The sequence below is a fragment of the Anarrhichthys ocellatus genome, unplaced genomic scaffold (assembly GCF_004355925.1).
Source record: "Anarrhichthys ocellatus isolate YVR2014 unplaced genomic scaffold, GSC_Weel_1.0 scaffold53, whole genome shotgun sequence".
NCBI lineage: Eukaryota > Metazoa > Chordata > Actinopteri > Perciformes > Anarhichadidae > Anarrhichthys > Anarrhichthys ocellatus.
In genome coordinates this window covers 1023059-1044966 of record NW_022280083.1, presented here as the reverse complement: position 1 = coordinate 1044966, position 21908 = coordinate 1023059, and the positions used below count along the sequence as shown (strand labels likewise).

Below are 21908 nucleotides of genomic sequence, written 5' to 3'. Positions count from 1 at the left end.
AGACAAACACACACACACACATTTACACACTGGTTTATTTACGTTAATAATGTAGTTTAACCTTAAAGGGACAGAGTGGGTCTCTGTGTTGGAGCACAAACGTGTAACATAATCAGGCCGGGAAGCATTGAGGGGATTGAAGTTGTGAGCAGAAATGTCCCAGAGGAAATGGGGATATGAGCCGTCCAATAACACCGCCAAATGGAAACGGTGATTGAAATACACAGACGCGCTGTCGCCATTATTAAGTCTCACATCTCACTGACAGCTTCATTTTGGTTCCCTCACTGGAACGAACTCTTCATACGTGTGTCTGCTTCTGTGGATCCCATTAGGTGTTGAAATATTTTGACTCTCTCGAATTAGTAACTTAGTGCTGTCACATTAACAATATGTATAATTTTGTGCATTAGTTAACAGCGAAACGATGTGTCATAAATTGTGTTTAATGAGTTTTAGAGATAACATTTGGAGAACAGATGTATAGTCCAAGGCCTCACAACCGTCACAGTGACAACGAGTAGAATTCACAATATTCCCAACGGTCTCTGGGCTGAGTAATTTCCTTCACTATTAAAATAATGATGTACACAGTTCTGTACCTTTGCCTTTCTTTTCTATTTTCCAGTTAATTGTTTTGCTCTTAAATAAATCTTTTTCAGTTACAATTCGGCAGGTAGTCGATTGGCTTGGTTCAATGCTTAAAACACTTCAGATAAGGATTTTCTGAAACGCTGATCGAGCGACGTGATGAGAAATCCACTTACAGAAGCCGAGTCGTTCAAAAAGTGGTGTTGAGCTCTTTAGTCGTGATGATGAAGTTGGAGAAAAAATAGCCACAATTGTACACTGTTGATCAACTGCTTTAACTTAATCTCAACTTAATTCATCTTTGTTGGTTTCCCTCCACCCTCCATCCTCCATCCTCCTTCTGATCTCTCTCTGGTTTCTCCGTGTCTTCCTCCTTCCTTCCCTCTCCCCCTGTCTCCTCCTCCCCCCCCTCTACATATCTGTCCTCTTCCTGCTTTTAAACCTTCAATCTCCCTCCTTCCAAAAACCTGCTATAACCTTCCCTTTCTCCTTCTCCTCCCACCCATCCCTCTCTCTCTCCTCTCCTTCCCTCCACAGCCATTTCTCTTGCCTGTCCTCTAAGTACATGCTGTCAGGGGTGCCGGCAGTGATGAGCACCCTGCTGGCCAACATCAATGCCTTCTATGCCCACCCGACCGCCTCCACCAACGTCTCCGCTCCGGCCAGATTTGCAGCCTCCAACTTCGGGGTGAGTGACGAGCAGATAAGCACGAATCTGTTCAACACCATCCGACCAGTCGAGACCCTTTGGCTTTCTCTTTGCAAAGCGTCACCTGTTGCTACATAGATTGAGTGCAGACGCAGCTTTCGGATGAGTTCATGCACGTTGGTGTCCATGGTAGAAGACTTCAACATACCTCAGGTGCTTGGATTTTAAAACAACCAATTTATTATTCTATCAATGATATATTTGAATTAAAGATGCAGCATTGTCGTCAGCAAACTCCGACTTAATTCAAATCAACGCTCTGACATAAACACCTTCACGTTATCGGTGGCCTTGGTTGAATGGAAGTTGAATGAAATACTCGACTCACATGTTTCACTATAAAGGAAAGAAGTTAAAGAAGAGGCAAACTGGTAAAAAATACGAGTTGACATAGTGAACTACAAAGCTTGTGTTTCAGAGCAGCAGCTAGTGATGATAATGTGATTTGTACTGCAGGGACACAACACTGAGACAATATCAGCTGTGGTCTTTGTTTAAGGTGCACAAAACCTTCAAACATCTAAGTCTCATGCATATCCAGATATTTCTCTGAGGGATTATGGGCTGGCTCTTTATTCCCTGCATCCTTCATCAGTCACAACTGGCTTTTTCAGACACGACTGATTTGATTCTGATAAAGCCTTAGAAATGATTACGCTGCCGTGGGTATTGGTTGCACCACAATTACAGGTCGGAACAGTGACGGTGACGTTGTCATTGCCTTGGGAGGAGCTGCGTTATTTGACCGGAGCATCGCAGATGCATAACGACGTTAGAATACAGAGGGCATGTTGAGATTCATCTTACTAATGAATTCAACATTTACCTTCAAGCTGCTTTTACCCAAACAAAAGGCTCTCTTCTTGATATGATTATGTGAGATTAAACAAATAGCTTTTAGTCTGCGACTGATTTAAAAAAACTGTTTTTCTCTGCCCCGACGGAGATCTTACAGGACTGAACTCCACTTTAAAACAGGATTGGATTTCAGGCTTCAAAAAAGACAGAAATTTGCCTATAATATACATTTTGACCTAAAGTAGGCGTCACAAAGTCTTCAGAAGGTGACGTGGATTGTAACTGTAGTATTTAAAGGTATAGTTTGGATGTTGTGAAGTGTGGTTGTATGAGGTACTTCTCCATAGTCAGAGTATTACTAGAGGAGATGGAGTTTAGAGAAGCATGGGAGCAAAGTAATGTACTGCTGTTGACGTATTTTAGTGTACGCTATATTTAGAATATTTTCCCTGCTTTACCTTGCAGTGATTGTTTTAGGTGTCTTTAAACGCATGTTGCAGCTGCTCCCGTCCTCAGCAGTACATTGCTTTGTTTCCATGCTGATGCTGGTACTCCTGTCTGTTTTTCCAAACCGGGGGCGTATTGACTGCCACCTGCTGAAGGGAAAGCATTTTAAAGGACCTGTCTCACATAAACATCCATGAGGAACGATCTGAGCAGAGCCAGCACGTTGTTCGTTTATGCTGCTAATAATCTCCCTGATTAAAAGTTAACGTCTTATCACTGCGGGACCTTCTTTAACGGCTCTGTGCTTTGCAGTGGTCCAAATTTCAGCCGGCGGGCCCCGCAGGAAACGTAGACGGCGGGGACAATGACAGTTAGAGGCCGAACTTAATGACTCCTGGGATCCTTGCCAGCAGTGCCCACTACAGTGTTCCTACCAGTTGCACTCAGACTCTGGTGATATACGAGCGACTGCAGGCAGAGCGCACTTCCTTTAATGGATCAGGAGATGCAGGCGGACTTGCTCTCAACTACAACTGTGTCTCATTACATTCAGCTGGATTCAGTTGTTTTCTATGTATCTGGGTAATTCACTGGTTTCATTAAGCTGTGTTCTCATCCCTCTTTGATCTTAGAGAACAGTAACAGTGTAATGACTTGACAGTAATGAATGCATGACTCAGCTTGAATTGATGTATGAATTAATGCATGACATGTAATACACTCTAGCATAGAGGACCAGCACTAATTAATGACTAAGCGACAGTTCAATAATGTCTTGACTCCCTGTAAGAACTAATTATCCTAAAACGACCATATTTTAATTCATTACTTAACCTGTGAGCTCTAAAACATCCATTAAGGTATTACTGGCAATGGAGGCAAATGTATTTTTGTATAGCACCTTTCATTAACAAGGGAATTATAATTATAATTTAATAATTTACCTGACGTGGCAAAATGGAAATCTTATCGTTGAGCCATTTCTATAAATATAGAATATGAGCTGAATCAAATCATTGTATTATGTTTGTCAGTTTACTGTTGTTTTGAAATCATACTGAGTACGATTCTCTTTGAAATCATTGGCATTAATCTGATATCGGTCCGTCTATATGTATTTACTGTAATCAATAACTGTTTAGAGGTTTTCTATGGGAGTAATTCATTTTTTATGCCATTCACTATATTTGGTTTGTTATTCACAAATCTAAAAATGCTTGTTTTATACTGATATTAGTTTTGATTCTTTCAGCAAATGGTGTTTTGTAGCAATTACAAGTAATTTTCTTTAAATGTGTTATTATTGGTGTCAGTCAGCATGAACACACAGGCAGGTATGATGTTATTTGTTGTTTTTTTACCTTCTGCTCGGCCTCAGTCTGTCTGTCTCCGTTTATTTACTGCAGCTTTTTTTATTTATTATATTATTATTATTTTTTACTGTTTCTTCCATCCTCTTTGGTGCTGCTTCCTCCCAGACAGAAACACACACGTGTTCCCTCCTTCACTTTTTCTGGTTCTTTATTGCTTTTTTTTGGTGTCGTTTTTTAATAATAAGTCAATTTCAATGTACTCATTGCCACGGCAACAAGGTGACAACTAATTCGCAAAACTTCCCTCCCTCCCTCCCGCCGTCTGTGTCCGTCCTCTCACTCCCTGCGTCCGTGTGAGAAAGATGGCGTCGTATCGATCCGCTCCTCCTCTCGTCTGCTCTTCGTAAACCATCGCTGAGATCAAGTCATCAGCTGACAGTTTTACCGACGTTGTCTGTGATGTTGCTCAGGTGTGTGAGTGTGTTTATATGCCTGCAGACTGTGTGAGTGTGTGTGTGCGTGTGTGTTCATGTGCGTGTGCGTGCGTGCGTGTGTGTGTGTGTGTGTGTGTGTGAGTGTGTGCCGGTGGGAACAAACATTACACACCTGAGAGCTCCCTAGTTGTCAGCTACAGGCTGCACTGGTCTAGTCAAGCTTCAGCAATATATCTTCAAAAAATCTGAGCAGCAACAAACGCGTTCTTACTAATATTTCCCTAAATGCTTTAAATTAGCAATGCCTGCTCTTTAAAAAGTGAATGACTGGAATTGTACTGGAGGTTTTGCAGCAGAGCGCGTTGTGGATTAAAGTGTTCAAGGTAATTTAGGTTCACGTAAGATGTTTTATCCATGATTTTGTGCCATAATACCAAAACCCAGATTTGTTCTTTTGAAGTGACACTTTGATCGGAGGTGCCTGGTTTTCATTCTCGTCTCTGCCCATTTTGTACCTTCGTGACTTGAATGTGATTACACCTCAGAGTGGGAGAAGAAGCACAGTAGCGTTCCGTGTCAATAGTGACCGAGCAGCTCGGTGCAATTCTGCTATAAAGAATTTAGAGAGTTCACATTTGTTGCTGCCTGCAGTCTAAAGCACGTGGCATCAAATGCAGAGATGCCACGTGCTGATTTGTGCAAGAAATGTGCTTTAATACCAAAACTACCTGCCTTCTTCTGTGGTTTGTATGTTGCCCAATATGACCTTTTATTTTACGGGTCCCATAGTGTCATATCTCCAGGAGAGGAAGTGATGTGTAATTGTAATTTGAAAATCATTATGTGTCACTATTTATCACAGGGCAACAAGTGGTATATATAAATGACTACAAATGAATTGCTGGTGTATTCTAGAGAGTCCTTTAGTCGGTGCACAGTAGGTCAGCTGAACATGCAAACATGTGAAATATTTCCACAGCCAATACAATACAATGGCAATAAATGCAATAATGCATTGATATTTACTTTGGCTTGAATGAAAATCTGCCATTGAGATTTTAGTGGGTCTCTGTTTCCTCCTGAAATCAACAACTTCTAACTAACCTTAAATAAGAGGCGTGCAACTGTTTCTCTAATTTCCGTGTAACAAAAATGCACAGCTCTTAAGAAAAAACCTCACTCTTGTCTTTTCCAATGAAAGTGGCGAGCAGCTCAGCTCCAAAAGCTGCTAAATGTAGCGTGAAAGTCGTTAAGTCGGCAACACTGACGGCCCCTCCCTTTGAGCCTCCCTCCAAAGCCACTCCCCCAACACGATCATATTAAACGTAAACAACAAATCTGACTATTGTTAGCACTCAATACTCACAGCTAGCTCGTCAAGCTAGCAGCTTGAGGAAGACTCCGGTGACACGTAATGAGTGCACGAGCACAGTTGTACGAGTGTTTGTTCCCACTTTGATCAGAGCAACACATGCTGTTTCCTCCCAAGATAATTCAATGTTGTCGGCCTTCACTTGTCTAAGTTTGGCGTTCATTCGCTCGTGGTGATTTCTGCACCTGCTCCACAAGGACGACTGAGAAGCTCTGGTTCTTACACCAGCAGATAGAGGGAAAATACGTGATCAGGTTGGATTTACTGTGCTACAAGGTCACGGAGATCACAAAAGACATGATGTCTGAGCACCACTGACATATTAAGTAATGTCTCAGGATTTAGATGATTGAAGGTAGAGGGGCTGCCTATTGGTCAGGAGCAAGGGGACAGAAAGGCCTTAAAGAACAAGAATAATAGACTACAACAACAATAATATAGTACTTATTTCAAATTGAGCTCACCAATAATAGCTTTTGGTGAATTGAAAACCTCAAAAATACAAAAACAAAAGTTCCTGAAGGTTCATTTAATGGTGATGAAAACTGAGTCTCTAAGAATAATGAACCCGGCTTCAGACTTTTATGCAAAAAAGTTCAGCTCCCAATGATTATCTGTTATATTATCTGTTTTTCTCCTCCAGGCCACTTTACTTGATTGTGAGTTGAAGCCTCTGGGCTTGTCATGTTTTTATGATCACATAAAATGTGTCACAGCAGCAGAGGACAGGGACGTTCAGGGAGTCACTGCAGTAAACCTGAAGGGAGTAACCAGGTAACAAGGAAAGTGTGTGTGTGTGTGTGTGTGTGTGTGTGTGTGTGTGTGTGTGTGTGTGTGCGTGTGTGTGTTTCTGGATTTCAAACGTTAAGAGAGAGTTTTTAGAAATTGAGGACATTTTGTCCGTCTCGCACCTCTTCAAAGGGCTCTTTGATAGTGAAGTTCTAAGGTTATGGCTGTCGGTGTTATATATTTTATATTATATATATTTTCTTGTTGTCAACAAACCCCATGAAAAGACCAAACCTAACTGTGATTTCTGGCGTTCAGCCCCAAGCCAATCGGTTCTCTGCTGGAGGTGTAAGAAAGTAAGGGTTCACCAATCTGATCCGGTGGATTGGTGTCAGGACCGATACTGACCTTTGATACCGACCTGTAGTTTTTGGACAACAATGGAGCTCTAAAACATACATTATTCAGAGCGTTTATTGACAATAAAGAACGTGGACTATTACCAGCCTTATCCTTCAAATTTAGAGACGTGCTTTGGCATGAACTGGGGAAGTTAGTGTTGGGGAATTTCTCCCTCCCTCTGCTTCCTTTTCTCTCACATAAAACCAAACTCAACTCCTTGTTTTTTTTAACAAGGAGCTATAACGCTCTCTGCTTCCTCTGTTCGCTTTGCTCCTGCCGCCAGGGGACACACGGATAGACACAACCAAAACGAGAGTTAAAAGAGTCCTTTCAAGAGTTTGGCAATCGTGTTCATTGGTTGTTTATGCCAGGTGATGTTGGCCATTTTTCAGACTTTCTTCCAAAGATTAAAGACAAAGGGGAAACCCTTCCAATATACTGACGATGCACAAACTAATTGCTATGGATTGCAGACACGACTGTCTACTTTTACAAAGGAGAGGATTGAGGTATGACAGATTTCCAACGAAACTTTTCAGCAGTTATGTAATCAAATCACGCTGTCGCGAAAATTCTGTCAAAAACACTAAAAGCAAACACAAAATAAAAGCACCCAGACACCCACTGCTATTACTATTATCAGTCAAATATATGACTGCTTGCATGGTCATTCTGTAGGTTTCTTTTGTTTTTGTTCCTGTTGAAGGTCTTGTAAGGGGGGAGTTTTTTCTTTTCCCGATGTAAGGGGTCCTGGGACAGAAGATGTACAGATCGTAACGCCCTCTGAGGCTGATTCCTGGTTTTGGGCTATCCAAATACATTGAATTAGATTGATGGCTTTGGAGATTATTATTGATCAATAATGATAGGAGACAGACATTCACACAGAGTTGTCTGTCTAACATTTTCATTAGACAACCTGACCTTTACAGGTTTTTTAGACAACATGTACAATTCATTTTCATTGGTTGTCACCAAAAAGACCTTCTGACCAGAAGAAAACATCCCGTCATCAGTACAGATGTACGTATGTAGGACTTAGGATAACTTGCCTACTGAGTGCCTTGCTGTTTTACCTACTTTGGATGCTTCAGACATGAGAAGACTTTGCGGGCTTCCACACAGCTGTTTCTAAATTGAGACACATTAGACCCTGTAGAATCTGGTGAGAATGGTAAAAAAGAAAAAGAAAACTCAGATATTTGACTAACTTTACTTTCACAGCACCAATGTGGGAATCACCAGTGTTGTTACTGTTACCTTTTAGATAAATGTGTTCAACTGCAATGTTCAATGCCAGTTTTCTTTCTTCCTCCTCCTCGTTCTCTCTTTGAGACAAAACTCATTTTATCTCTTTTGTTTGTTAGCCATGTCGTGACTCCCCCCACGCCAGAGTGCTTTCTCTCTCTCGCGCTCAATTTCAGTGTTGCCAAAACATATAAAGGATAGTGGTGGATAAAATCACAAAACAAGCAATGGGGATACCGCTACTGGCTGCAGCTCAGCAGATGAAGCTGGTTGGCCGTTGATCACAGGGCGGATCGGTGCCCGGCTCCTCCTGTCCATGTGTCTCCACGTTTTTTAAGCGAGACGCTGATCCCCAAATTGCTCCCGAGCAATGTGAGTGTGCAAGTCACCAAACAAAAGCATCTGCTATATGAAAGTGATACGAAGAAGTGTGAAAAGTATCAAGTACATTTCATAAAACAATTGCAAATCAGATGTTTTAGATGATTTTATTGGTGCATCGTTAACATTCATGTTTGCCTGCTAGCGGTCGTCCTCGTCACTGGCTTTGTTGGCGCATTGCTCTGTGTTTTGGTAGATTAGTGTGAAACCAGTGATGCCAGAAAGGATTCGATTCCGCTCAACTGGGCTACTTTTGATTAAGTTTGAAAAAATAGCATCAGTAGATTCAATTTGAGCGGCTTTTGTCAACATTTTGTGGTTTTGAAAATAGTTTAAAACAATATTACCATACAAGCTGTCAAATTATGGTCAAAACACAGATAGAAAATTCAGTAAACTTTGCTGTGTCCTCTCACTCACAGATCAGCGAGTGAGTGAATCTATGCACCGATCCGATGTGACATTATCATGTCATTTATCAGCTCATTAATTACACTACACAGGAACAACAACAACACATGTACCAGAGTAGCAAACTAGTACTACACGCCTGTGCTTAAACACTCTCATGCATCCTATTTCTCACCTGATAATGCTACATTTTGAGCAACAAATGCTGTGCTGAAATCGGCAGGATAAGAGCTGGTTAATGTTAGCTTTGAGCTGCTAGCAGCCGGTGAGCAGCATGGTCCTTTTTGGCTAAATAATGGAGCTAACAGCTGACGTTAACGTCAATGCGGGTGCATTGAGTTACATTATGAATGAAATATAAAATAGATATTAGAGAGGGAATTACATCCTGTTTAAGGTCTTATTATTTTCAAAGCACTGGTTTTGGATCGGTTTCTGTGCTCCCTCAACACAAAAAGAAGCTTTTCATCACCGACAAGTGTCGTAAAGTGCGAAACTGCTTTTCCAAACTTAAATATACTCATGTAGCTTAAATGTGTCTCTGTTTTGATATATTTCTCAGACAAAACATGCAGTATTTCAGTCCCTCTGTTCCTCTCCATGGTGCCAGACTACACACATATTCACACAGAGGCAGACACTCAAACACATTTAAACAAACACACACTGGCTGCAAACTGCTCGTGTCAAGTTCTCTGCTCTTTGTTTTCCTTTTTCCAACAGAGAGATCGTTTTGTGAAGCTGCTCGATCAGCTGCACAACTCCCTGCGTATCGACCTCTCCATGTACAGAGTGAGTCTTCAGATGCTTTTGCTCTTTTCTTCACCACACGCAGATCTATAGCTTCAGTCCGTCCCAGTGACGTTCATTTACATTAAGACGACGTGGTGTGTAGGTCTAGATCTGAATGCGACAAGTCAACATAAACTATTAACTTGTCATCGGCCCCAAACTGTCTGCAACAATTAGGTTACCACCTCCCGCTGTCATCTGGCTTCTTTATTTCCTCAGATATGTTCTTGATGTTAAAAATACTTTGTTCTCAGCTGCTCAGATGTTGTTTGTTTGTTAGTCTCTTTAGTTTAGTCTGGGGGTCACAGCAGGGTTTTCATATAGTTTGTGTCAGGATGACGGGTCTCTGGCTTTTTGCATTCATTCAAACGACTGTTTGCTTGTAATCGGTTATGCAGTAAATTAAAGGCTGACGATATGATGAACAATTAAAAAGGCAAACAACGACCATGATTGAATAAGGAAATAAATTATAGGAAAAAAAGGCTTCAGTCCATTAAGGAAGATAAACTAAACAAATGCTTAATAGACTTGTTTGTGTTTGTGTGTGTGTGTGTGTGTGTGTGTGTGTGTGTGTGTGTGTGTGTGTGTGTGTCTGTCGACAGAACAACTTCCCGGCCAGCAGCAAGCCTCGCCTCCATGACCTCAAGTCAACGGTGGATCTTCTCACCAGCATCACCTTCTTCAGGATGAAGGTAGAAATAACAAATCAGCTCAAAATCACCAACTCATGAACTCAGATACACACGACACGACACGACACGACACTGCTTGACTGATATTTTAAAACCTGTTTTTATTACCGGTGAGAGTTAATCTACTAATCCTTGCATCTTGTATGAAAAAGGTTGGGTGGGCATCTCTAACAGAAAGATGTGACTGACATTGGTTTAATGCCAACTTGCCATCGTATACTTCCTTATTAAATTGGTCTTTATTTGACTCTTCAACTGAAGTTCGGTGTGCACACGCTGAATTTGGGCAAACTGCTTTTTTACAACACAAGACTCAACAAAATTTAAAGCCATGATTACAAACAGCTCGGCTCTTGGACGTAACTGTTTCTAACTGTGTTCTGTTGTTGTCTGGTTTCTGTGTGTATTTCTTTGTATTAATACGTTTTAATTGTACTCTCCACACCACTGAAAATGATTCGCTACTTCAAAATGCCCAAAATTTGCAGTATTTTTGGTTCTTGTGAGGACTCTAATAGCAGTAGAAACACAAGAGGAGACACACACACACACACACACACACCCACACACACACACACACACACACACACACTCTGAGAGAGTTGAGCTGCAGTGTTGCAGGATTGATTGCAGCCTCTGACTAATGTCTCTCAGAGTGAGTGGGTGCTGTCGACTTCAGGTCTGTTAGGGGAAGATTGATTCCAGAGTTGAGGACGGAGGAAAGGTCGTGTATCCGTGTGCTTTCACACCTCACCCGATTGGTTCGGTAACAATCCACTCAGTTAGTACGGTTTGTTTCAGCCGGTGTGAAAGCTGCCATTACAACCAGGCCGGGAACTGTTCCAAAGCAGACTAAAGTGTTGTTTCTAGTGTGAAAGCAAACTAACCAACCACGGGATTTTATGAAAGCAGATGTGGGATTTTAGCATGATTTCAAAAGCTAAAATACTTATAAATCAATAAATAAATCTGCTGATCGTGAAATCTGTTCAGGAAGCGATCTTATGATTGATCTTTATAAAGCTATGTATATAAGCACGTCAGCGCGGGTATTGTCCCTGACTAATAGGTTCAACGCTGTTAAAACTGCTCTGCTTGTTATCGACTCCATAAACTTTGCCAGTTCATTAAGTCCATTAAAAAGTGTGCGATAGTGATTCCACAGTAAGAAGACGCCTCATTCATGTGTTTGTGTGCACCAGTCACCTGAGAGCACAAAGGGGCTTTTGGACACTCCTGTCTCTACCTGTTAGTCATCCTTCATAACATGCGGTCAATTTGTAGGCTCATAAAACTAATGATGCTTATAATCACATATTAATCAAAGAACATATATATATATATATATATAAACAGAAGCATTAAAGCCCCTCGTTGGTCCTGATGATGCAGGATGACCTGTCTGTATAACGACATGTTTACTCCATTTGGTTCGTTGGTTAAAAACATGTCAGTGCAAACAGGAACCAGATCAAAATAATGCAACAATATATCATTTATTTTCTGTGGTTCGGACCAAATGAACCGACATGTTTTCATGTATTCATGAGTGAATATATATTTTCTATTCCAGTTTGAATTGAAGCAAAAAAAGGCTTTCAATCTCACTTTCGGCCTCAGTTGTCCAATTATTTTTCACTATTTCATTTTTATTGATGGGTTTGTACATGATTTGATAATATCTCTATATTTACCTACTATATAGCTTACCAATGCATGGTTGTCTATGTGTGTCTGACTCGTCTGGCCTCGTGCAGGTCTTGGAGCTGCAGAGTCCTCCCAGGGCCGCCAACGTGGTGCGGGACTGCGTCAAGGCCTGCCTGAACTCCACCTACGAGTACATCTTCAACAACTGTCTGGAGCTCTTCAACCGCCAGTTCCAGCCCGCCGTCCAACCGGTGAGTCGCTGAGCATCGACATGTTGCAGAGGATGCTCTGGAGGAAAGGGGCCTTTCTCACCGTGTTTTGATGTTCTTTGAGAGAGAACGCTTAATGATCCCGGATTTCCTCCATTTAAAAGTATGGAAATCGAGTAAACACAACTTTTTTTTGCCTCACCTTCACTTTTGCTCATATTGATCTCGGTACATGCAGCACATGATGATTGCACTGATAACTGAGTCTCCATCAGCCGAAGCAGTATCTCTAGAACACTTTGTATTTTGGACCGTGCCCGGAGAGATTCATGTCTTAATAAGTCTAAACTCATTAAACCAGCCTGTGTTTTGTATAAATTAGCAATACTTTGCATGGTAATCAAGAAAAGTCTCCTTTTTCAGCGTTATGGATTGTGCAGAACTTGGAGAACATGGAGCTGCAATCTTTTATAACAAATCAATATCGCGGAGGAATAATATTGTTGTAAATTATTCAGTGCAGATCATTTATTGAAATTACAACCTTTGAGCACTAAAATTAGTTTTTCTTCTGTTCTGTGCTGCCTCTTGCTTCATAAAAGCATGTTTCTTTCTGCAACTGCTGGACATTCAACTTCTCATCGGAGAAAACAAATTAAACATTTCATCTTGCGTCTCTTTCCCTCTCACAGCCTGAGCAGAAAAAGAAGAAGAAGAAGAAGAAGGAAAAGGCGGAAGGTGAGGAGGTGGAAGACGATGGAGATAAAGACGAGGAAGAGGAGGAAGAGGAAGAGGAGGAGGAAAAGAAAGAGGAGAACCAGCAGGAGGAGCAGGGCCCGAGCATCCAGAATCTGGACTTTTGGCCGAAACTCATCACGCTCATCGTCTCCATCATCGAGGAGGACAAGAACTCCTACACACCCATCATTAACCAGTCAGTGCTGACTTTTAGTATCTTTTGTTTGGTATTTTGTGCCTTCATTTGCATTATGACATATTGGGAAAGTTAGGGCAATGATGCAGCCATTGCATTGTTTTGAAATATTGCTTGTAAGATGTTGAATTTACTGCAACTCACAGCCGCTAGTTGAGAAAATTATCAAATTCTTTCGTATATCTGGATATAATTAAAACTATAATTAATTATCGGTTGAAATGAGTAAAAAGTTTCAGTTACATTCAGGTTTAAAATAATAATTTAAGCTTACAAAATAAAAGTATGAATGCAGAGACTGCAGTTTATTTTTGTATGATTTTAGTTCAAAATTTAGTGTAAAATGTTTGATTTCTTTGGTGTTTTTTAAACTAATGTTATTTAGATGTTCTATCAGGAACAGATTGCTAGCAGCAGGTTTTTTTTATTGTTGCTGCAAGTTGTTTTACTTTAAGGACTGTAAACACAGTAGGCTGATAAAAAGATAAGTTTGTTGTTTATCTCACTAGCAGATCAACTAAAAGTTTCTCTGTTTGTCTGAACTTCAGGTTTCCTCAGGAACTCGATGTGGGTAAAGTCAGCACAGAGGTCATGTGGAGGCTGTTCGCTCAGGACATGAAGTACGCTCTGGAAGGTAAGACTGTGTGTGTCTGTACACAGTGTGTGTGTGTGTGTGTGTGTGTGTGTGTGTGTGTGTGTGTGTGTAAGAGAGAGATAAAGGTTAACAACTTGCCGCCATTTGTTTCCCCTCTACATTCATACATCACTTTCTTCTCTCCATCGACTCTCTTCCTTCTCTTTGCATTTCGTCTCTTCCAGTTTTGTATAAAGTCGAGCACCACCGCTGGAACAACGGTGAGGTTTTAGACAAACACAACGTAGCCGATGAGAAGATACAGTCAGAAGTCTCAAAGCTTGAGTCCAATGTCGTCTGATAATCTCTTTGGCCGCGGGTGTTAATTGAATGCAGACTCTCCTGTAGGTCATCGGAAACTTTAAAATGCTGTGTGTGGGTGCCTCAAGTACATACCGTCTCTAACACTGAGAAACAATCTATAACATGATTGATTCCCCCTGTGGCGTTCCACATTACACTGTTTCAAGAGTCCCTCTGTCTCATTTGAAACCTGCTTAGCTACTCGATATTCTGGCTCTTGACTGTGTCTCATATTAGACTTGTAGAAACTATAGAACCCTGAAATGCTGTCTGGCCTGTAAAAACTGAGTTTTGTAGCCGAGTCAGCATCAAATCACAGATTTGATTGCTGAAAAGTCCCTCAGGAGACTCATTTATAGGCTTTTTTTCTATTTGGTCGACCTTCCAACTCCCCTAGTGTTGTGTTTGACATTATTCCTTTCCATTCTCATTTCTGTCGCTTTCAAACCCGCCTCTCTGTCCTCTCTGATCTCTCATTGGTTTGTTTTCTCATTCTGTTGCCATCTCAGCTCCCGCCACATTTCGCATCCGCAAAGTTGATTTCGACGCCGGTAAGATGTGTGTGTGTGTGTGTGTGTGTGTGTATTTTTGATTAGTCATCCATAGCAGACATTTCCAACCTTATTTGCACCATGGACCATGTTTTATATTGACAACAGGAGGAGGTGACGGACGTATTTGTTTTACAGCAACACAAAGGCCTCATGCAGCAACACTCCCTTAAATGTCTCTTATATTTTCTCTTGAGATAAAAAAAAATATGAGCTGTCGACTCCAGATGCACCAAACGTTCGAAACCATCCAGACATGCTCTTACCAGATGTGCTGACTGATGAATCCACACTGACACGGGGAATCGATCCATTACTGCTTTTGTTATCATTGTTATTCTACTATATCCACTTCTGCTGTTATTGGTAGTAGTCGTCATTGTTCCGTCATTATTCTGCTCACTACTCTCATTATATGAATACTTTCTGTCATATGCATTGAATGAGTTGTATCTGTAATGTTGTTCATTCTGTAGACATGACATCTATCACACGTCTGTCCATCCTGGTAGAGGGGTCCCTCCTCTGTTGCTCTCTCACAGGTCTCTCCCTCGTTTCTCCCTGTTAAAGGGTTTTTTGGGGGAGTTTATCCTGTTCCGATGTGAGGGTCCCGGGACAGAGGATGTTGCATGGGTACAGATTGTAAAGCCCTCTGAGGCAAATGTGTCATTTGTGATTTTGGGCTATACAAAATATATTGAATTGAATTGACTCCCCGGTCCATCTTGCTGTGAGGCGACAGTGTTAGCCACCACACCGCCATGCAGCCCCTCAAGAGATACATCTGGTGTTTATTGTGCTGTGCTTCTGTGTGTGTTGTTTTTACAGAACATGAGAAGCATAAACTCTGTAAGACTGCCGACTACATGAACCTGCACTTCAAGGTCAAGTGGCTTTACAACGAGTATGTTAAGGACCTGCCCGCCTTCACAGACACTGTGCCTGAGTACCCTGCGTAAGAAACACACACACACACACACACTCTTTTTGTCACTCAGTGTCTCACTCTTTCTCTGTCTCCTTCAGATGAAAGTGAGCTCATCTTGATTCATCATTTCTGCCTCTTTATCGAGATTTAAACTCTTTTTAAATACACAATAATACAGACACATCCACACACTCAAAACTCTCCTCACTTGGTTTGGACTCTAGAAATATGGATGACAGAGTAATGTTAATAATTATAACACATTTTATTGATACAGCAACATACAAAGCAAAGTGACAAGGTGCTTTACATGGTTTAAAACAATCGTAACAATGAGACAAGCATAATCGGTCAATTAAAAACAAGAAATTTCAGAAATTCAATAAGATGAAATACAACAAGCAAACAGATAAAACAGATAAGACACATCAGAACTGATAGAAGGAATTTAATGAAAAGGGGATTAAAAGCTTTAGAATTCAACAACAAAGCATTTAGTTTATCCTTTGTCAAAGCAAAAGAGTCACATCCAGTAGTTTTCCTCCCGTTTCGTGCACCAACTTCATGGTTGGTCAAAGAGGAGTTCTGTTGTTGTTCCAGGTGGTTCCTCCTGTTTGTTCTGGCCTGGCTGGCTGAGAACGAGGAGGTGTCGATGGAGTTCATGCACGGAGCGCTGGAGAGAGACAAGAGAGAAGGGGTGAGTCAAAGAATGCCCAATGTGAAGAAAGATTCTTCTGTGAGCAGAAAGTCTTCAGCTCGGCATCCATCCTTCATTATTTAGGGCTCAGATATGTTTTTATCTTTTTTAATCTAAAAACATGAATTCAAAATTAGTTTTTGTTTTTTTAAGAAGCAATTTGCAGCCTAGACTGTTGTCTAACAACTTAGTTGGTGTCAGTGAGATGAACTGTTTTCCTCCTGCAGCTCTGATCCGGATCAAATCACAGCTGTCAGTTTCTTGTGTTTACTTGCGTGCCAGCAAACAACACAGATCAATCAGATGTGGTTAGGGAGTCAAAAGAACATCTCAAACAACAAATGTAAAAAGCCAATTTCATCAATGCCCCAAGTTTTCAACCTACAGATAAAATGTTGCTGTACGGCAGAGATTTTAATGGTTGTCAAGAAGGAAGATAAAATGTTAAGAATTTAGACTGATAAATGCTATTAGTTAGGAATATTTTTAAAAAAGGAGACAAAAGGAGCAAATTTCCACTACTCAAAGTGCATTATCAGTGCACCCATTGATGTGCAGACAACTATCTCCAGATTACTTTGATACTAAAGGAAACTTAAAAACTTGATGATTCTCAGGCAAGTTCTGATGTTATATGGAGCATGTATTTTTCTATGATTTCCTAGCAGATTTATGGACGTTCATTTGTCGTGGACATCAGCGATGGTGTCAGATATTATCCTCTGAAAGTGTAAGTCCTACTGAATATAAAAACATGTACACCAAGTCTTTGTGCTCAGATTTGACTGATATAGGACGATATATAATTACCCCCTCACAGTGAAGCCGTGTGTACAGCATGTGTCCTTGTGTGTTAAAGGAAGCACACAGATGTTGTATTCTCAATGAGGTGGTTTGAAATGGCACTTTGAGTCTTGTGCACTTCAACAGGACGTCAGTAACAGTATAAAGCACGCTGTTCTTTACCTATTTGACCAATGATTTATTTCCTCTGAAGCATCAAAAGTCTCCCCGTTGGAAGAAAATGTCGATTCCCACTCCGAAGTTTCAATTTCCTGTTTCCTGTGGACAGATGAATTACCTCACCAGACACCAGAATTTAATTGCAATAAAAGAAACAATTTGCAGGCTACTCAGTGAGCGGAGATGCGACATTATAGTCGTGATTATGACTAAATGTAATAAATTCATATTTGCTTCCTTTCTATTTGCACTCTAGTGCTGCGACTCAGTGCTCACAACGAGGAGATTTAACAAATGTAAACATATGTTTAAAAATAATCCTAATCAGCAGTGACATTGAAGAAACATAACTGCTTCTGATTAATGTTAAAATGTTATCCTAACATAAAACCTACTTTCTTGTACAGCAGAACCGTGTTTCCCACATTATACCAGCTGCTTCCTGACTATTTGTCATTGTGAAATTCTATTTTTCAAAGTTTTTGATTGAAAGGAAGTCCGACAGCAGTAGAGCAACTCTGCAGTGAAAAGGAAAGCTTTGTACAACACTGGAATCCACAACGAGCTGAGAGACGGCCTCGGCTCTGTGACCTTTGGCAGCCCTCTCTCACACTAACACAATGATGGACGAGTGTTGTCTCTCGACCTCCTGTTGGTCCCGCAGCGGCACTTTATCTTCAAGGAACTCTGTTGTCGCTCTGGAAGTTTCTTGAGTCTTGTGCGCAACACTTTGACCGTTAAAAGTGTAATTTTGATGCCCTTAAAATGTTTTTATTGGGTTTTTCACAAGCTTTCAGATAAGCATTGCTGTACTGATGGACAAACTTCATGACACACGGTTTTCTTTATCTCAAGATGGAGGAGTGTAGGAGGATGGATGCCTGTGTGGTTTATCTTCTTCTTGGCCCGTACAGATGGTTACACTCCCTTCAGTCTCGCTCACATGGCTTTGTGAAGGTTTATCAGATGCCAAATCACTGCACAGCCATTTCTGATATTATGAGAAAGGATTTTACTGCTAAAGTTATAACAGCAGCAATCGTTTACTCACGTCGGTCATGAGGTAAACAGTAGTAATGCGTCAATCCCTTTGTAATGTAATCTACCAGTAATGTGTGCGCGCATGATGACGTTATTTAGCTCTCTGCGTTGGCCCTCGTTCAGTGTGGGTCATTCAAGTGATGACATTTTTGGACAGACATGGACATAATCTGTAACTTGACTGGTTGGCGGAGGGAAACAACCACGAGGCGGTAATTCTAGTTTCAGTAGAATACGTCCTCTCCCTCTGGAGCGGGAGAGGACGATAGACGCAGAGCCTGCAGGTGGATTCGGGGGTGGAGGTGGGGCTTTTAAAACTATATAAGAACAAGATCGGCAGCATCGGCACCAAAAGAGTTAGCAAAGCACTGTCAGCCAAACACTGAAGGGTGTGTTTGATAAATGTGGCAGTGAGAGGAATGTGAATGTAGCAGCAGACTCTAAGCTAGCTCACAGACTTTGCTTCATTTCTTACCCCAGCACCCAATACCTCCGAGTGTCTTTTATTCACTGTACAAATTCAGAATCAAGGCTAATAATGACATGTGAATAAGGAAAGTACACTACATGCACTGGCTTAGATGCTTTAATAGCATCAATAGACCACAGAACGACACTGAAGGCTTTCCTCAATGACAAAGATGTTTTCACTCTTCTTCCGAATCGCTTTAATTGACAGATGGTTCATCCAAACAGCTGCTAAGTATTGTTTTTAAAGTGCCTGCTCTTACAAACTGTTTTAAAGGACGACTCCTCAGATGGTTTTGGTGTAACAAAACATCTGGCTGTTCAGGGTATAAAAACGCAGGCAAGACGTTTACATGAAGGATGTTTCAGATAATACTCTTAAGCACATATATAGTATTTTACTCAGTGCACATATTCTCTCCCCCTTTACTCTCTGAAGTAGCCTGATGCACAACTCTTTTAAAGTATGGGAGACTACGAGGAGTCCATTGGAGACAGGTTTTATGGAGGAACTGTGAAGTGCTTATGGACCCCCTTTTGGCTCTTACAGAACCAGTTATGGATCCATGTACTGTAGGTTTCTAAGAGGAAGAGAGACTCCAGGATACAACTGCGTGACTCGGTCATTTGGGAAATATAGCACTCAAAGCCTCTGGGCAGCGTTTACATTGAGGTTAGAGCCTTAAGCTCAGAAGGAACATTTAACTGGTGAATTCATCCGAAGGACCACATGATTAGTGCAACACTAAAATAAGCCCTTTATTCCCAGACCAGCAATCATTTCAAATGAATAATAATAATCGTACTGGTCAGAGTGCCCTGATATTACAGTAATTACACCAGAGCGCAGCTACGGTAGCTAGGAGAAGAAATAGGAAGGGTTTGAGTTATTATTTGATTAAGGGGAGTAAGGACAGAGAGGACGTATGAGTCAGTCAGGAGGTAGTTGTGAGGAGCAGTGCTTCTTGAAAAGAGCAGAGTGGAGACGGAGAGCTGCTGTTAAACCAAATGAAGCAGTTTTGTTGCCTGAACCTTACTTAAGCTGTTTTATGTTTTCTATTTTTGAAAAGACCGTATGCGTGTAACAAACGGAAATGAACACGTGTCGCTGGCTTTCGTAGGAAAACGCATGAAAAATGAGACGTAACTTTTTTGTAACACATTTCAATCTGCTGTATGAACTACGTTGCTGAGGCCCAGATGAGTTACATCTGAGACCCTCACTGGTTTAAATCGAGTGCTATCAAGAGCTTTCACTGACACAACTCTTGAATCTTTTGTGCCTTTGAGATATGGGCTGAAGAGTTTCAGGTTTCACAGTGCAGTGTTTTTGTTATTGAACCTTTGATGCCATATTTCTTTCTTCAGATTTAATTTAAGGGAGTTGCTTTTAGGCAGAGCCATTAAATCTAGCAAAGTGTTTCTCTGCAGAAGAGTTGTGTGTGTTTGATTAAATACAAGAGGAGTACTGGCGGACTAAAATATGTCTTCTCCTGCCTCCACCTGTAGTTCCAGCAGACGTCCGAGCATGCTCTGTTCTCCAGCTCGGTGGTGGACATCTTCACTCAGCTCAACCAGAGCTTCGAGATCATCAAGAAGCTGGACTGCCCCGACCCCGCTGTGGTGGCCCACTACAACCGGCGCTTCGCCAAGGTGAGGTTCACAACTCAACCACCTCAGTCTCTGTGGACATGGGTTAGTTCAGCCAGATGTCAGGTCACTCATATGCATTATAAACACATAAAAAGGGTTTGCACATATCCATAAAACACGTTGGTATCCAAGTCTTTCATCAAGTTTAAAAGTAGTAGCAGCAGTAAATGTGGGCTTTTCTTTCAGGCATGCTGCTCTGCAAACTGTTGGTAGTTGATTTGTTCACAACGCGCGAGCTGACTGTTGAGATTTTATTATTCTATTACGACTGCGCTGTCAAAAGAATGCTCCTGATACCCGAATATTATCAGCAAATCCCACATGTCTTAGTCGGAAAATGCTTCATTCGGAATAAGACCTAATTCAGAATATCGAAACGGGATATGCTATTGACATGACACATATCAAATTTAGAATATTGTCATATCCTAAATAATAGTGGGTGCATAATATTAGGGTGCATGTAAACGTAGTCACTGAGACCAGGCTGGTCTCATCCAGCATCCGTAGCTACACCTGCGAAAAATAATGCGCCGTAATTCGTAGGTATCTCACAAAATCCTTTTGTATGTCATCCACGTAATCATGAACGAGGGTCTAAAGACCGTAAAAGCACTCACAGGACGGGTCCAGCTAACAATGATCTTTCCTCCAGGAGATCTGCTGTTTGTTCCTCGTGTGAAACAAGAAGTCTTTTTATTTGTCATGTAACGGCACTTAGTTATTTTAACCCAAATGACAACGCTCAATGCTTGTTGCTGGCTTTCATAGGAAAACACATGAAAAATAAGGAGTATCTTTTTCGTAAGACATCATCCCATCGGTTGTATGAGGATACGTTGCTGAGACCCTCACTGGTTTGAATCGAGTCCTTTCACTGACACAACTCTTGAATCTTTTGTGCCTTTGAGATATGGGCTGAGGAGTTTCAGGTTTCACAGTGCAGTGTTTTTGTTATTGAACCTTTGATGCCTTATTTCTTTCTTCAGATTTAATTTAAGGGAGTTGCTTTTAGGCAGAGCCATTAAATCTAACAAAGCGTTTCTCTGCAGAACAGTTGTGTGCACCCGTGTGTGTGTGTGTGTGTGTGTGCGTGTGTGATGGCTCGATCAATATGGGACTCATTAAATAAAGAATAGCTAATGTAAGCCATCACTCTGAGCTGTCCATCTCTCTGTCCCCAGCCCTTGACTCCCTTTTTCCCACTCCACTCATGGTAATGTTTCTCTCTACCTTTTCATCTCCTCCCTGTCTGAGCTTTAGTCACTTTTTCATCTACTCTTCTTACATCTTGCCGTCTCATCTCTCTGTGAACTCTCCATCTTGTCTGTTCTTTGCCTTCAGATATTTTCGATCTATGTCTGCCTTTATTTCTATCTTCTTTCCATATCTCGTCCAGTTTCTCTCTTTGCCACCTTCCACTTCCTTATTCTCTCTTGCTCCTCTGCCTCCGGGCCAACATAGTTATAGCTCATTTTTGAGGAAAAGTATGAGTTGACAGTAAAAGACAGACAGCTGCAGAAAAGGAATAAAGGGGGGGGGGGGGGGGGGGGGGGGG

General features: G+C 41.3%; 1 protein-coding gene across 1 annotated transcript in view; it reads left to right on the top strand.

Moving 5' to 3' along the window:
- Nucleotides 1–21908, top strand: part of LOC116396147 (protein unc-13 homolog B-like) — a 154355-nt gene that overhangs the window by 109644 nt on the left and 22803 nt on the right. The window contains exons 22-30 of the mRNA XM_031870573.1: nucleotides 1129–1279; nucleotides 9559–9627; nucleotides 10233–10322; nucleotides 12080–12211; nucleotides 12976–13112; nucleotides 13661–13746; nucleotides 15429–15555; nucleotides 16129–16225; nucleotides 20207–20350. Of these exons, the coding sequence (XP_031726433.1) occupies nucleotides 1129–1279; nucleotides 9559–9627; nucleotides 10233–10322; nucleotides 12080–12211; nucleotides 12976–13112; nucleotides 13661–13746; nucleotides 15429–15555; nucleotides 16129–16225; nucleotides 20207–20350 (1033 nt within the window). The remainder of the gene's footprint in view (nucleotides 1–1128; nucleotides 1280–9558; nucleotides 9628–10232; nucleotides 10323–12079; nucleotides 12212–12975; nucleotides 13113–13660; nucleotides 13747–15428; nucleotides 15556–16128; nucleotides 16226–20206; nucleotides 20351–21908) is intronic.